This window comes from Arabidopsis lyrata, assembly GCF_000004255.2.
Source record: "Arabidopsis lyrata subsp. lyrata unplaced genomic scaffold ARALYscaffold_5, whole genome shotgun sequence".
NCBI lineage: Eukaryota > Viridiplantae > Streptophyta > Magnoliopsida > Brassicales > Brassicaceae > Arabidopsis > Arabidopsis lyrata.
The window spans coordinates 1,977,078-1,992,252 of record NW_003302551.1 but is presented as its reverse complement, the minus strand read 5'-3'; the positions used below and the strand labels follow the sequence as shown (position 1 = coordinate 1,992,252).

The window sequence follows — 15,175 nt, the reverse complement described above, 5'->3', positions numbered from 1 at the left end:
TGCGCCGAGTGCGTTGTGGAATGCGTCCGTCATCTTTACTGTTTCGTCGGTTCGTAGTTTTTAGAGAAATCTTCGAGCTTTTCCCCTACCTGGCGCGCCAACTGTTGATCCTCAAAATCACACAAGTACGTATTCGGAATATTAAGGGTGAAAGAAGAATCTCTTATTAAAAGAACGAGCCGACGACTACAAAAATAGACGAGCTAAAAACTGAGTATACGAGCCGAGCCGCAAAGTGCTCTGACGGTTGTACGATATTCTCTGTAAAAGCGGTTATTTCGGGCCCCCTTTCCAATCATTCTTTTTTTCTATTTATAGGGTACAGGGGTAGGGTACCCTGTGCGTGTGAAATATCTTTTTTGCCCTTCTAATCGATGGAGCATCTAACGGGCCTTAAACGGGCCTCAGTTTATCTTTGAAGAGTGCTAGGCCGTGGAGATGATGGGCCTTGACAGGAGGTTTGGGTCCGAGCCTAAAACCCACCATCAACAATGTCAACTTAAATTTCTCTTTTAAGCTGTTAGCCGACGTGTTTCCTGTAAAATTGAGTACACGTGTCAAGCTAAGAACTAACAAAGGAATCTCATTGATTCTCATTGGTTAGAAACTACTTTACGTCAGCCTCTGAGGTTCCTTATAAATTAAAGACTCACTTGGTTCCTCTAACAAACTAAACTCTTTCCTTTGATTCTGTTTGCTCCCAAAAACACACATTTACACATCTTAGAGATATGTCGATCTCCGGAGCTGTGCTTAGTGGGTTAGGTCCTTCGTTCTTGATCAGTGGAGGCAAGAGAAGCGGAGTTGGCGGTGGAGCTATGAGAGTTAGCCGGAAGAATGTGATCATTTCTCCTCAGCGCAAGAAGTCATGGGTCTCGGCGGCCGTGAAAGGTGCTGGCAACTCAACGAACGACCCCAAATGGCTTGATGATGCCTCGTAAGTCTTATATATACTCTAACATAACAAACAAATCGTAGACGATGATATCATTTGGTAATACAATTAAAAGAGATATTAGGATAGAAAATTGATACACATTATGATTTAATTAGTAATATGTTTCCGCATCACTTTTTTAGTCACTTGTTTTCCAATTTTAATCAATTTCTTAAATAAATTGTTTAGAAAAAATTGTTGATCTTTTGAAAATTTAAACTTATTCTTATGAGATGTTTTTCGTATACTTGTGAAACATATATAACACATAAATGTGGTTTCAATAAAATTTAAACATTAAAGGATAAAATTTTGTTAGTATATATAAGCTTAAGATGAAGTTGTTAACACAATATAAAGTTTTCACTAAATACCCATTTTATTCATTGTAATAATTTTGTGTAATTGTCACACACACGCACACACACACACACAAATAATAGAGAGAAAGCTTCGGAGTACGTGAAGGAGAAGGGAAGTAATGTGGGAAACGTGTCTGCTCAAAAGGGACAAGAGCTTCAAACTCAGATGGAGAGAGCAAAAGACTACATTTTTGGGAAAGCTGGTGAAGCAATGGACTCGGTGGCTGAAAATGCAAAGAGAGCTTCGGAGTATGTGACCGAGAAAGGCAAAGAGGCGAAGGAAGAAACTGCTTCAAGGACCGACAAAGCCAAAGATTTTATCGTTGAAAAAGCCGGTGACATCAAAGATTCGGCAACGGATATGAGAAACAAAACGTCTAAGTACGTCGGAGATAAAGCAACGGAGGCTAAAGAAGCAATATTGCCTCCAAAAACTGATGCATAGATTAATGTGTTGGTCATTTCATTAGAGGTTCGAACCCACAAGAAAACAACCAATTTCCGACAGACAATTCTCATGTTATATACTTGGAGCCGTAAACAAATAAACATATTGAAGCAATGTAGAAAATAATATCGCTGTTTTTACTATGTGTGTATAAGTAAACTTTTATATAAAGTAGTATTTAATTATTCCAATGAAATTCTTTACTTCTCAAGTTCTCATATATTTACATATAACTAAGCCATACAGAGTAAACGAAACACAAAATATTGCAATATTGATATAATTTAAACGTTTTTAACCATTATAAGACTATCGGAGACTATATATTCAGCTATTGATTGAATCGTGTTTAAATACGTACATGGATAAAAAATAATTTTTTAATCGGTCTGCAAAAACTTCAAACGTTAAATAAATAAATAAAAACGGAGAAAGTATAGTTTTTGAAAGAAATTAAACATCGAGAGAAAACTTCTACTCCCTCTGTTTCATAATATATGATATTTTACCTAAAAACACACACTTTAAGAAATTTAATTTTGTTTTTAAAAATTATCATTTAATATTTAATTTTAAAAAGTTCAACCAATGATATAAAAGACTGAAGAATATAAAAGGTCATAAAATATCAAATGTATTTAAAGTTGCATAAAAATTTGTAAAACATCCTATATTTTGAAACAAAAAAAAATTTCTAAAACATCCTATATTTTGAAACAGGGGAAATATAAATTAAATAGACTTTAATTTCCGATGTGCAAACACCAAAAATTATATTTATATATAGCAGAATATATTGTTTGATCCAGTTTGGTTTAGGCTTTTTAACATATATATATATATATATGTATTGTCTAAATGTCACATTAAAAAAATCGAACCAAAATTCTCTCTATATATTGGTTTTGCAAAATTTGGTATTGTCAACTCAACTCATTAAATCAGTATATGATGATTAGGATTTAGGACTCTTGGAAAGTTTAACCCTTTCAAATTTATTCTATAGAATAGACTTAAAAGGTTGTGCTACAAAAAGCACTATGAAATATGTATCATATATATATAAAGTTTTAAGAGAAGAAGAGAATGGGCAATGCAGAGCCACATGCGGCCGGCATGGTCCCTCCTTATACGCATTTCTCTTTCTCCCTAAACATTTGACCTTAGAAACAGCATGCTTTTCCACCTTCTTTTGTATTTTATTATAATTTCATTTTCCATCAGGTTGTTGTTTAATAGTACTACAAATTAAGTCAGTAATCAAACTCAACTAGAGTTTTTCTGATGTTAATTAATATCTTAAACTATGTTTTATCACAAGCATGTCAACGGAATTTGTGTGCGGCGGATTCTGTTAACTCAGTTATCCAAATTCTTTCTATACACAAATTTTCACTTTAATCTCCTTGCTTTTGAATACTTAATTACTATGAGTATCTTACTATGATATATTGAGTATATATATGAATTGAAATTTATAGAATTACGGAAGTAGTTCATTTGTGTATCGATTTATGTAAATCCACGTTGTGTGTTGTTCACAACTTCTACATTTACACGAATAACACATGGTTAAAAGTTGAAGACGATAATATATAAACTTTTTTGTCATCTTGGTAAAAAGATATGGAAAGTTCACCATAATTGATGGAAAATTTAGCGTGACATATATGAAACATTTTTCCTTAGATTCTGGTCCTTGTTAAGTGCATAATTGTTCATGTTCTTTGTTTTGCCGCTTTGGTTGGATACCACTAAAGTCTAAACATCCAAAATCTTTGGAGTGTATATTTGTACATGACATATTCTGCCAATTCAAGAAAAGAGAAATTATTGAAATACAGAAAATCCTAAATATGGTAGGTAAAACACACAAAACTTGAAATATTTCTTAAAAAAATTTCAAATGTTTTTTCAAATATAGTTTTGAATTACCACATTCTATGCTTTGTTATCCAAATCTATCATCAAAATCATAAAATTCCAAAGATACCACGAACTTCAGATTTGTGAACTTTTCTCATTCTTTAGTTTGTGATATTTTGAAAAACTGTTTCACAATTGTGATATTTCAGAACAAATTACTTTTTTGGGGGTGCTATCTTAAGGTATTATTTTTCATTTTTAGATCCGGTAAAAGAACTTTTAATATTATTGTTGGTTGACAAAATAGTTCTACAAGTATACAATATAATTTCATCGGATTGAGATAATTAGGGCTTAGATCCAAAAATATGTCTTTTGTCCACAAACATGTACTTTAATTTGTGGTAAATCCGGGTAATGTAAGAACGACAATATTATCATAAATCACTACTCCATGAAATATCTTAATGATTGGTTAAGTTAATGTGAATTATGTTTTTTTTCAGTCTTCTTTTATTTCTCAAATCTCTTAATTTGCATGAGTGATTCTTTGGCTCGTATAAGACTATATGAATCATGATGCTATATTTTTTATTAAGGTGTTAGCGTCACTGGTTTGGCTTGACAGTTGATCTCTATATATTATGGAAAAAATTAGAATTTAAAGATTTAATTTTAATAATTGCACTTTTGGCCATGTGAATTGGTGTATTTTCTAATATTTTCCTATCTATACTCCCAAAAAATATATTTCAACTGTCATTTAAAATCTCCATGAATAGAAAAATATTGAGTCAAAACTTGATCAATTTGTTTCTAATAACCCAAAACATAGTCTGTAATTTACTACCACATAAAGAGAAATCTCATAACCCAAAATATTGTTAGTAAATACTATTGTCTATAATTTACTAATTTACTACTATATTAAGAGAAATCTCATAAACCAAAGAAAAATAATAGTGCTGTCAGTGTCTGTAATCTACTACCTAATTAAGAGGAATCTCCTAAACCGGTAAAACCGGTTTAATGAAAAAGAAGGGCGGCTGCTAACGTGCGCATCGGGTATTTATGAGTAGAATCCTCCTCAATCCTCATCACAAACACAACAAAATTAGTTTTTTCTTTCTTCATTGCAGGTTTTGAGGAGAATCGTGTCGGCCAAATTTGTGTCAGACACACCTCACTCTCTGTAATTCATCTCCTTTCGATCTCTCTCACTCTTTTTTTTTTTATTTTTATTTTAAACAATCTCTTCTCTTTCTTCTTCGTTATATATAAAATTAACAAACTTTCTTCTTCTCTGGCAATTTCAGTTGCAAAGTCTTCGTCTTCTTTCTTCTTCTTCCACCAGAGACAATCCGATCAGGGAAGAAATCAATTTTCCCTTTTTGGGTTGTCTTCTTATTGGCGCGAAGATCTTTCACACAATCAATCGAGAATGGGTATTCGTTAACTACTCTCTGTTTTTTGTTACCCAATTTCGATGATTGATCCCAAATTTTTATCTGTTGATTACTTTCCGGAACTGGGTTTTGTTCAATTTTGGGTCTTTTGTTGTTTCGCTTCGACTTTTTATTGCTTTTAGGGTTTAATCTCTGTTTTGAATGAATCTAATATGGAATTGGGTTTTGTTTGTTGTCAGATGTTTGCTTGAGCTATTCATATAATATGGATGATGAGATTGCGAAATTCATCAGAAGAGTGAATCCACCAAGGTAATTTGACTAACTTGGAATTGTTTGTTTTGTTCTTCGAATTTAGACTGAGTTTAATTTGATTATCATTTTCAGGGTTGTGATCGATAACGAAGTCTGCAAAGATGTCACTGTTATTAAGGTATTGAAACTTCTCTGAGTTTTAATTTTCACCGGATTAGGTTTTGATTTCGTGGACATAAAACATTGTGATTTGTTTTAGGTGGATAGTGCGAATAAACATGGAATACTTCTGGAAGTTGTTCAAGTTTTGACTGAGCTTAATCTCACTATTAAGAAAGCTTATATCTCCTCTGATGGTGGCTGGTTTATGGATGTTTTCAATGTTACTGATCAAGATGGGAACAAAGTCACCGATGAAATCGTTCTTGATTATATCCGTAAAGTAAGTAAAGCGATTATCGTCTCTTGTTTTCTATTCGATATGGTTGTTAACTCTTTTGTTGTGTGATTGTTGCAGTCTCTTGGTCCTGATGAGTCTACTTGCTTCAGTCCATCGATGAGATCAACTATCGGGGTTAAACAATCTGTCGACTACACTGTGATTGAGCTAACAGGAACTGACAGACCGGGTTTGTTGTCTGAGCTATGTGCTGTTCTTATGGACCTCCAATGTAATGTGGTAAATGCTGAAATTTGGACGCATAGAGCAAAAGCAGCAGCGGTTTTGCAAGTAACCGATGAAGAAACCTGCTCTGCAATCACTGATCCAGAGAGGTTGTCCAAAATCAGGAAACTTCTTGGTTATGTGCTTACAGGTGGAAGCAGTGGCAGAAGATTCCGTGAACCGAAGACCATGGTTTCTTCTGCTCTCGATGACACTCACACGGACCGTAAGCTTCATCAATTGATGTTTGCAGATAGAGATTACGATGAATGGGAGAATAATGTTGATGATGAGGATAAATGTGGGAGAGTAGTTCCAGATGTGGATGTCTCCAATTTGCATGATTTGGATTACTCCATTGTGATGATCAAGTGTAAAGATAGACCAAAGCTTCTTTTTGATACCGTCTTCACTTTGACGGATATGAATTATGTGGTTTCACATGCCAGCATTGATGCTGAAGGCCCCGAAGCTTATCAGGTATGTATATATCACTAGGCTCAATTTAAGCTCTTGATTTTGATCTACATGTTTTTTGTACCATCATCTGAATTCTCGGGTTTTTTGTAGGAGTACTACATAAGACATACGGATGGATCTCCAGTCAAATCCGAGGCAGAAAGACAGCGAGTGATCAAATGTCTAAAAGCAGCAATCCAAAGAAGAGTCTCTGAGGTAGAAACTGTTGTCATTTGCTTGAAGAAGAATCATAAGAACTTTTGTGTGTTGTGGCTTTAACATTTTGGTTCTTGTTTCCATGTGTTTTAGGGCTTGAAACTTGAGCTTTGCACCTCAGATAGAGTCGGGTTACTCTCGGATGTTACTCGGATTTTCCGCGAAAACAGTCTTACAGTCACCAGAGCTGAAGTGAAAACAAAAGGAGACAAAGCTCTTAACACATTCTATGTGAGAGATGCTTCCGGCTACCAAGTTGATGCAAAGACCATAGAATCCATTAGACAAGTCATTGGTCAGACAATACTTCAAGTGAAAGGCGGAAACACAGACGCAAAAACGAGTCCTCAAGATTCACCAACAGGATTTCTTTTCGGGGTATTCAAGTCGAGATCTTTCGTCAATTTCGGGTTGATCAGATCTTAAATCTTGAAAGAAGTGTTTCCTCTATTTGTAAATAACCATAGTACATTGTGTGAATATGTAGATAAAGCTTTTAGGAAAGTAAAGGTTAGATTCTTTTTACAGGGTTTTATAGTATAGATTCTTGTGTAGTAAATGCTGGTTTTATATTTGTGGATGGATTTTTCTTGATTTATTGTTGTTACCAATCACTTTCGATCGTTTTCTATAATCGCTGGTTTGGTAAATCTCATTTGATTGGTCCTGTTGATTGATACATCTATTTCAGAAGGTGATAGATTTTTTTGGCATTGCTCATCATCAGTATTATTATGTAAATTAAAAAAAAAAACAATAGATAATCATGATCCTTTTAATTGGTGTGCCACACCTCTGTTGCCACGTGTCACTCGTTGTATCCATAACTTTCTTTGTTTTTTATTTTTATTTTTGTATGAAAATTAAGAAAAACTTGCACCCACGAACTCTCTTTTTTTTTTTTTTTTTTTTTTTTTTGAGAAAATACAATTTAAAATTGTTTGTTGTGATGTGTATTGCCCTCATCACGATCATTTTATTTACATCTAATTTTTGGACGGCAAATTTGATAATTCTCTCGTTTGGTATAAAATAATGTTCCGGCAGCCCCGACAAATGCCAAATGACAAAAGAAATGGTATGGAAGGACTTTTACAGACTGAGCCAAACAAAGTAGAAGAAACCCATATAAGAGACAAAAAAAAAAAAAAAAACAATAAATAAAGAATTAAAATTTCAAAAGAAAGAATACAGTTTCAATTGTTTCAAACACCGTACCATTTCTAATTTTCTATTTAGTAATATGATATTTTTATTTAATAAATTATAAAATATTTAGAAAGAGTAATACACAAACGAAAAAATTTTCTTCTGTAGAAATATTTAACGACGTTTACATTTGCAACTAAGAAAATAATATTTGCTAAAAATGTTTAATATTTAAAGAAAACATAAATGCACATGCAAACACAAATAAACAAGCTAGGCCTATTTTAACCAGATTACAAACCAGAAGGGGCACAAAAGAACGAGACAGACCAATCTCAATTTGATCATCATTCATATCAATTTTGGACTATCCTAGATTCTTGACTTTTAGTTGAGTTTTTTTAAGTGAAACAAAGATTCTCAAGATTTCTGGTTTTTCTTTTTCCCTCATATATACATTAACATAAACATCATTATTGTATCACATTTCCATCATCAGTATATTATATTCATCATAAACATAACATCATCATCATCATCATGATGCTATCAATGTCATACTATAATCATCATATCATCACAACATACAGAAAAGAATAATTAAAAAGAACAATTTATCGTAAATTTTCATTATTTATCTTCACATGCAAATATAATTCATCACCTTTGGAGATAATTATAGACCAGGTACGTTTAAATTGGTTTCAATTCCCAATTGAAGTTATGAAGTATTGTATCCAATACCTAGAAAATGCCAATCAACTCCGAACTGTACCATTAAATTCTCATACAAAATCGTAATTAAGATCTCTTCCTAGTAAATTGAACTAAGATTTTAATTCATCTAACAAATCGTTTGGGATCACATCCACAGCTATAAAAATCACATGTAACACTTCCTCTCCAAAAGTAAATTAAAGTAGAATCTAAAAAATTGTGATTATCAAAAATATATCAAAATGAGCGACAACAGCAATAACAACAACGACAAAGAAGGCACGTCATTTCTTGGAACCGCCCTGGCGGTAATAGGTGTCGTCGGAGCTATTGCCGGTCTATTCTCTGGAATGGGTTCAGGCCCCAACAAGAAGACCATGAAGGCACCAGGAAAGGATGGTCGAATTTTTAGGGAGGTTTTCGAAAGTGACCCGAAAGGGTATTTTCGAAACATGCGTAACAAATGAATATTTGAGTATGTAGGGTTAATATTTCCGGGTCTATGTTATAAGCTTTAATAAGAAGAATAATAACAATTCTAGCTAGGTTTTATGTGTTATGTTATATGTACCATGTTATGTTAAAAAAAAAAATTAATCTATTTTGCTTCTTATGTTCAATATTCATCGATCCTAAATTGTTAAATTTCAAGATGACATGACGAATGGCCAACCATAAACCACGTACGAAATTTAAATTTTCTGCTGCATCAAAATAATACGACCTCCAATTACAAAAATATAGTGAAAGGGGATACTGATATTGGTAATGAGATTTATGAAGTGTATCACCTTTTTTTCATTTATGTGATGTCTTTTTTAAATGTGAATATAATTGTTCTACAAAAATATTTACGTTAAAAACATTTCATAAAATAAAGAAATGGGACATGCAAAACGAGCACAAGAGCCAAAGTTGTATCTTAGCTTCACGAGGATACTCTTGCAAGCCAGTTTGCATGAATAGTTTGTTTGCAAAGAGATGTGGTTTTTTTTTTTTTTTTTTTTTTTTTTTGATAACTCAGGGGAATCCCAGATCTATGGAGGGGTCCAGACTAATCCCCTGGGAGAGGTGCAGCCCACAGATAGACTCTCTCCGGGTATGCAAAGAGATGTGGTTGCTGATTATCTTGCCAATTCTCAGTTGGATTTGGTCTACCGAATTGTGAGCTCGACGATGTCTTTTGGCGTTTTATTCTTATGAGTTTAACGACTAATGACAGGGTAATAATAGGCAGATAGAAATCTTTTTGCGTTGAATATCACTACGAGAAGTCGAGAACGGTTTACCTTTTTTTTTTTTTGAGGAACAAGTTTTAGTACAAACTATTCTTTGTCGTTCATTGATTATAAACAGAAGTATTCAAATTCCCAAGACGTCTTCTTTCAAAGAGTACCCAAGAGTAGTCTATCTAAAGTTTGCTTAGAAACCCGAAACGAGTTTCAAAGGGAATTAGTATTACATTACAATAAATTCTCTAGTCTTCGATACGTCCAAGGAAATTGAACTGATATATATCAATAAACCAGCCATTCAAATCTTGACCTCCCCTTCTTTTTTGTTCCAATAACTTCTACTATTCCATACAAGACATATAGAAGAATATATATATATATATATAATTCTACTCATGAACAAAGAAATGTAGAAGAATAAAAGAGATAAATCAAATCATATGGGTCTCCTAACTATTATTGTTCTGTGTATTCTAGCTATTATAGGCATCAACGCCAGTTTCACAATAACCGCCGTCACAACTACAGTCGTTACCGTTGGAGCCGTCACCAAAGCATGTGTCTACCGGTTTCAAGTCGGGCGTGGAGGAGGAGATATTGGATTTGGTAATCATCTTGGAGCGTATGAACGTTATATGTTGAAGTAATAATACATTACTTCGACTTTATATTTCATATATGATGAAACTTTAATATTTATAATAAGAACACTTCATATGAAACACCAATAATAAAATTATTTTGATCTATGTGATCACTTCTTTCTCTGTTATATTTCTGTCTCTTTTTGATAAATCTCTGCTTAGTTTACTATTCTTTCATATACTTTGAGGTTGAACACAATAACACACATTGACAAATATAAAGTCTTTACATGAAAAATGTCTTATAACGAATACAGATCATCAATCATCCATAAAACATGTATATTTTTTAAAAAAAAGATCCGTTTCGATTACAAAAAAAGAAAAAAAAAAAAATTGGGATGAATGTGTGTTAAATAAAAAATTAAGCCAAGAGCCAGAAATCTTTGTGACGTTTCGTGGTGATCAAGTAACCTCCATTGTTACTCTTCTTCCTTACGGCAATAGCCATACAATCGGAGTTATGTATACAATACTCGACCACTCCTCCCATTCCTCCCTTGGTACGCCATTTCCATATCACGCGCCACTTCGAGGTTCTCTTTCTCTGCCCTAAAACCAAAACGCCTGCTCCTTGTTTCTTTGATTCCTCAACAATCGTCTTCCCTTTTTCCTCCGCCGTTTCAACCACCACTATCTCTGTTTTGACCTGAAAATAAAACCCACACATGTAAGCTCTACTGTCAAAGAAGGGGAATTTTTGAATCAATATCAATTTGTTGTAACCTAAAGCTTACGTTAGGTTTCTTGAGTTGACAAAAGTTCTTCAATGGATGAACTTGTTCATGAGCCCTTGAGTTTCTCTCCCTTTGTGTCTCATCTATAGCTTATAAATGTAATAAACACATTTGTTAACAGAGACTCAATAAGGTATAGATGTCAAATTGTATGCTATAGTCCGGACTCAATAAAATCAAATTATGACCAAACATTTTTAAAATTACATCAAAATAATATACAAAAGACAATTGGGCCCAATAAAAGCCCAAAGAAAAATCTGAGGCCCGATCAGCCTAAAACCCCAAAAGAATCGGTCTTCACCTTGTTTTACTAAGCAAGATATAGTCTGGTTTCGAGTTTTGGCTCTAATGGTTTACCTCTAAATTTAAGGTTCGAGTAAATGCAACATATGAGAATGTATAAATATATAGTTATATACCTTGTCCTACGGGTGTTCTTGTGACATGAAGGAGAGTGATATTGTCTTCATCTTGAACACAATGTGTTAAAGCCCATTGAAGAGCATTCTTAGTTTGTGAAGTTGTGTCCACAACAACCATCACTTTCCTCCCACTCTCAGCTTGAACTCCTCCTTCACCACTCTTATTAGCTTCCTCTGCTTTCAGATTCTTACTATGCTTCGAACCGTTCTTTCTTGAACCAGAAGCACTTCCTTCATCTAATGATTTGCTCGACGATGATCCTCCTTTGAATGATGTCCTAATCTTATTCACCCAATACCCAGCTGGTTTCCCCATTTTTTCTAAAATCCTCCTCTCTGTTTCTTGTTTTCTTCTCTCTGTTCTTTGAGAGTTTTAGTTGTGTTTTAAATACTGTTTTGTTTGTTTGGCTTTGGTTGGAGCCATTTCTTGAACGTGCTTGCCATGAAAATAAGATTAAATAACAACATTTTGGACTTGTTCAATCTAATCCAACCTGGCAAAAATTCTCATAATTATTTAGTCGTTTTAATTAATTACATCACAATCTTGAAACAAATGCAGAGCACTACTTGTTTCAGAATCCAATTCTTGAGGCATGTTCTAATCCGGAGAATTTTTGTCATAATCTGACAAATTTATATGATATTCGAAAAATAAAACAAAAAAAGCTCCCAAAACAATGTAACAATGTTATATATTTCAAGAGAGCAGAAAAAAAAAAGTAATGATCTGGGGTTTGACATGATAGCCTTGATTATATAACAAAGTTTTGTAATAATGAACTATGTTTCTCTGGCAAAAATCAAATGAGGACACACATATGTATACATATAAATATGTATTGTTTCAGACCATCCATCCAGGGAAGAATCCATTAACATTCTGTGATGTTGTTGCAGAGTTGCTTGCATTTGTCACAGCAGCAGGACTGTGATTGTAATGACTGCTAATTATATAAAAACAATTATAAAGGTTAAATATTTCATATTGTATAAGGTAAAACACTTCAAGGTTCTTGATTATTTGTTTATGAATACCTTATTTGCAATGCTACATTGCCTTGTAGAGGCTTGAAGAAACCTGCTTCCTGAATTGGAGGGTTTGATTGATAAGAGCTCATGCCTTGTTGTTGTTGATGTTGCTGTTGTTGTTGTTGATGTTGCTGTTGGGAATGTTCTGCAGCAGAACCTCCCCAAAACGATTGAGTAAGTGCTGCATCACTTTCATCCAACTGAGAAAGAAAGAAGAATGTTATAGGAGATCTCAAAAGGTTTCAGTTTCTTGCGATAAAAGATTCCAATAGCCACCTTTCTCCTAAGATCTCTGTTGGTTTCCAATAACATTTCCTCCTGTAAATTGAGAAAATGAGAGTGTGTTGTATTGAGATTATTAATGGACATTGTGTAACTTTTATTGTATAAAGTATGTACCTTAGTTTTGAGGTCAGATAGTTGATCAAGCATAGTCCGAGCCTGGCAATGAAAAAAGCGCGCCATGATTAAGGATGAAAGATTCGAATAGAAATTTGTGGATTTGGTAAGCTTATATATACCTTGGTTGATCTTATTTGTCTTAGTGATGCATCTACTTGGCGTTCTAGTTGCTCAAGCTCATTCACATCCATCTCGGCTAGCTCTTCACCTAGCAAATGCCTAAAAGGAAGAAATCTTTTATAACAAGAGTAAGCATATTTACATATAAATGAATCAGGCTAAGTACCTTTGTGAATGTTGAAGGATCTCAACTCTTGATTTAAGCTTCAAGTAGTCTTGGTACTTATCCTGCCAATCAAGATAAAATTAAGGACAACTTTAAGGTCAGTCTTTGATCCCATTTATTGAAAGAGAAGATATGTACCTGCAAGTCTTTAGCTGATTGATTTGGATCCATTGTTGCATAGCTATATTTTCTATACTTGTCAACCGTCTTCGCCATACCACTATCCATACAAACAAATGATCATATTTTTATCATATATTATCAACCAAACTTTGAATTTCATTTTGAGAATATTTCAAAAAGGTAAACAAAAACCTTTAAAGCATTGTAAAATCTGCATGATAAAAACCAAGAACATCAAGATGGGTATCAATCTCATGATGTTTTTGCAAGAATTTGTTTTTTTTTAACAAAAAGAAGAATACTTTGTTTATGTGCAAAAGATAAGTAGTGAAATTGAGTATATATCATCACAGTTGTCTCTTTAACTTTAATAAGATCATAAGTAGTTGAGAGAGATACTAACTTAAAGAAGTAGTCAAAGTATTTTTTTATATCTTTTACAGCTTTGTGTATATATCCAGAGGTCAATTCTTTGTCTCTTTGGAAACTTGGATCAATCCTTTGGAAACTATATCAACAACACTCTATCTCATGTGTAAAAGCTTTAACTATATTTATAGCTTATATACACAAATCTAATGTACTTTTTTCATCCATAGTCTCTAGCTTTAATCATCATCTAGAGCAATTAAGACCCTTTGTACGTACTTTGATCATCCTTTGTTAAATTATCTCACTATCTACGAGCAAGATTTATGCATAATAAAACTAAGAACACACAAAACAAATGAACCCTAATCAACTAATTAATTAATTTTAACAAAATCAAGAAAGACAGCAAAGTTTTCATATCCTCCATAATCCTTAAGAATCAAAACCCTAAAATGGATCAAAATATAGAAACTTTGGAAGAAAAAGTGGATCAAAGATTACAGATTATACCTAGGGCTGCTGCAGAATTCGTAGAGCTTGCCACGGTTAGAGAAAATGAGAAGAGCAATCTCAGCATCACAAAGCACAGAAAGCTCATAAGCCTTCTTGAGCAAACCATTCCTTCTCTTTGCAAAAGTAACTTGTCTATTGATCTTGTTCTCTATCCTCTTCAGCTCCACTTTTCCTCTTCCCATCCTCTCTTTTCTCTCTTCTCTCACCAAGAAACCAAACCCAACAGAAAAGTTTCTTCCTTTATATCACTAAGCCCACAAGTGATGAAAAAGAACCTTTATATACATAAAGTGTATAAGTGTAAATGTGGAAGCTGTAGAGTGTTATAGATCTTGTCTCAAAAAGATTCTTGTTCTTAATCTAGGGCATGAATTAGTTTCCGGTGACTGGTGGTGGTGGTGGAGGAGGAGATTGTGGTAGTGGTGGTGGTGGGCCAACTGTGTTCAGGTTCTTCTTTTGTTGGAATGATTTTTTAGAGAATATAGCTTTGTGTTGGTTTTGCAGATGCTAAGCCATTCTTGGCCAAATAAAAGCTTCCAAACTTATATCCAATCTTATAAACTTTCCTTTTTTAAAAAACAAAATAAAATATCATAAATTCTAAAAAGTAATTGTAAACATATATCTGTATATATATATATATATATACAGATATATATATATATATACCACATTATTTTATTCTTACTTCATCAGGGAATATATATATATTATTAATTTTCTCTTATATTTTTTTTTTGTTTTTTTGCAGAAAATACAAATTGATTCCTAGTACTTTTCTAAGGAGAGTTAAGATCTTTCTCTCTCTCTCTCTAGTCCAAACAAAATGCTTCAACTTTTCTCTTTCACTCTCCTCCATTGGATTTTAAAGATAATACTTCTGTCATAATATATAAATAGATTGCTTTCTTTCATCAGATCTAGTCC

At 33.3% G+C, this 15,175-nt stretch overlaps 4 protein-coding genes across 5 annotated transcripts; 2 read left to right on the top strand and 2 right to left on the bottom strand.

Moving 5' to 3' along the window:
- Positions 1 to 599: 599 nt before the first annotated feature.
- On the top strand, positions 600 to 1,953 carry LOC9312962 (protein COLD-REGULATED 15B, chloroplastic). Its single transcript, XM_002876848.2, has 2 exons — positions 600 to 937; positions 1,381 to 1,953. The coding sequence occupies exons 1-2, from the start codon at positions 732 to 734 to the stop codon at positions 1,742 to 1,744; spliced, it is 570 nt and encodes a 189-aa protein (XP_002876894.1). The 5' UTR covers positions 600 to 731; the 3' UTR covers positions 1,745 to 1,953.
- A 2,741-nt stretch (positions 1,954 to 4,694) lies between these two features.
- LOC9312961 (ACT domain-containing protein ACR5) lies at positions 4,695 to 7,247 on the top strand. Its single transcript, XM_002876847.2, has 8 exons — positions 4,695 to 4,805; positions 4,930 to 5,058; positions 5,259 to 5,331; positions 5,407 to 5,452; positions 5,534 to 5,716; positions 5,792 to 6,418; positions 6,509 to 6,613; positions 6,707 to 7,247. The coding sequence occupies exons 2-8, from the start codon at positions 5,055 to 5,057 to the stop codon at positions 7,037 to 7,039; spliced, it is 1,371 nt and encodes a 456-aa protein (XP_002876893.1). The 5' UTR covers positions 4,695 to 4,805; positions 4,930 to 5,054; the 3' UTR covers positions 7,040 to 7,247.
- Positions 7,248 to 10,520: 3,273 nt separating this feature from the next.
- LOC9311295 (universal stress protein PHOS32) lies at positions 10,521 to 12,121 on the bottom strand. The gene is made up of 3 exons (XM_002875181.2): positions 11,518 to 12,121; positions 11,096 to 11,184; positions 10,521 to 11,007 (listed from the first exon to the last, which is right to left on the bottom strand). Exons 1-3 carry the CDS (start codon positions 11,834 to 11,836, stop codon positions 10,723 to 10,725), a joined length of 693 nt encoding a protein of 230 aa, XP_002875227.2. The 5' UTR covers positions 11,837 to 12,121; the 3' UTR covers positions 10,521 to 10,722.
- An 80-nt stretch (positions 12,122 to 12,201) lies between these two features.
- Positions 12,202 to 14,812, bottom strand: LOC9312960 (agamous-like MADS-box protein AGL3). Of its 2 annotated transcripts, none has more exons than XM_002875180.2 (8): positions 14,246 to 14,812; positions 13,379 to 13,460; positions 13,241 to 13,302; positions 13,074 to 13,173; positions 12,952 to 12,993; positions 12,829 to 12,870; positions 12,559 to 12,752; positions 12,202 to 12,467 (listed from the first exon to the last, which is right to left on the bottom strand). In XM_002875180.2, exons 1-8 carry the CDS (start codon positions 14,428 to 14,430, stop codon positions 12,368 to 12,370), a joined length of 807 nt encoding a protein of 268 aa, XP_002875226.1. In that variant the 5' UTR covers positions 14,431 to 14,812; the 3' UTR covers positions 12,202 to 12,367. The 2 variants fall into 2 exon arrangements, with proteins under 2 accessions (XP_002875226.1, XP_020879638.1); XM_021023979.1 differs by having other exon boundaries at positions 12,202 to 12,464; positions 14,246 to 14,810.
- Positions 14,813 to 15,175: the final 363 nt, after the last annotated feature.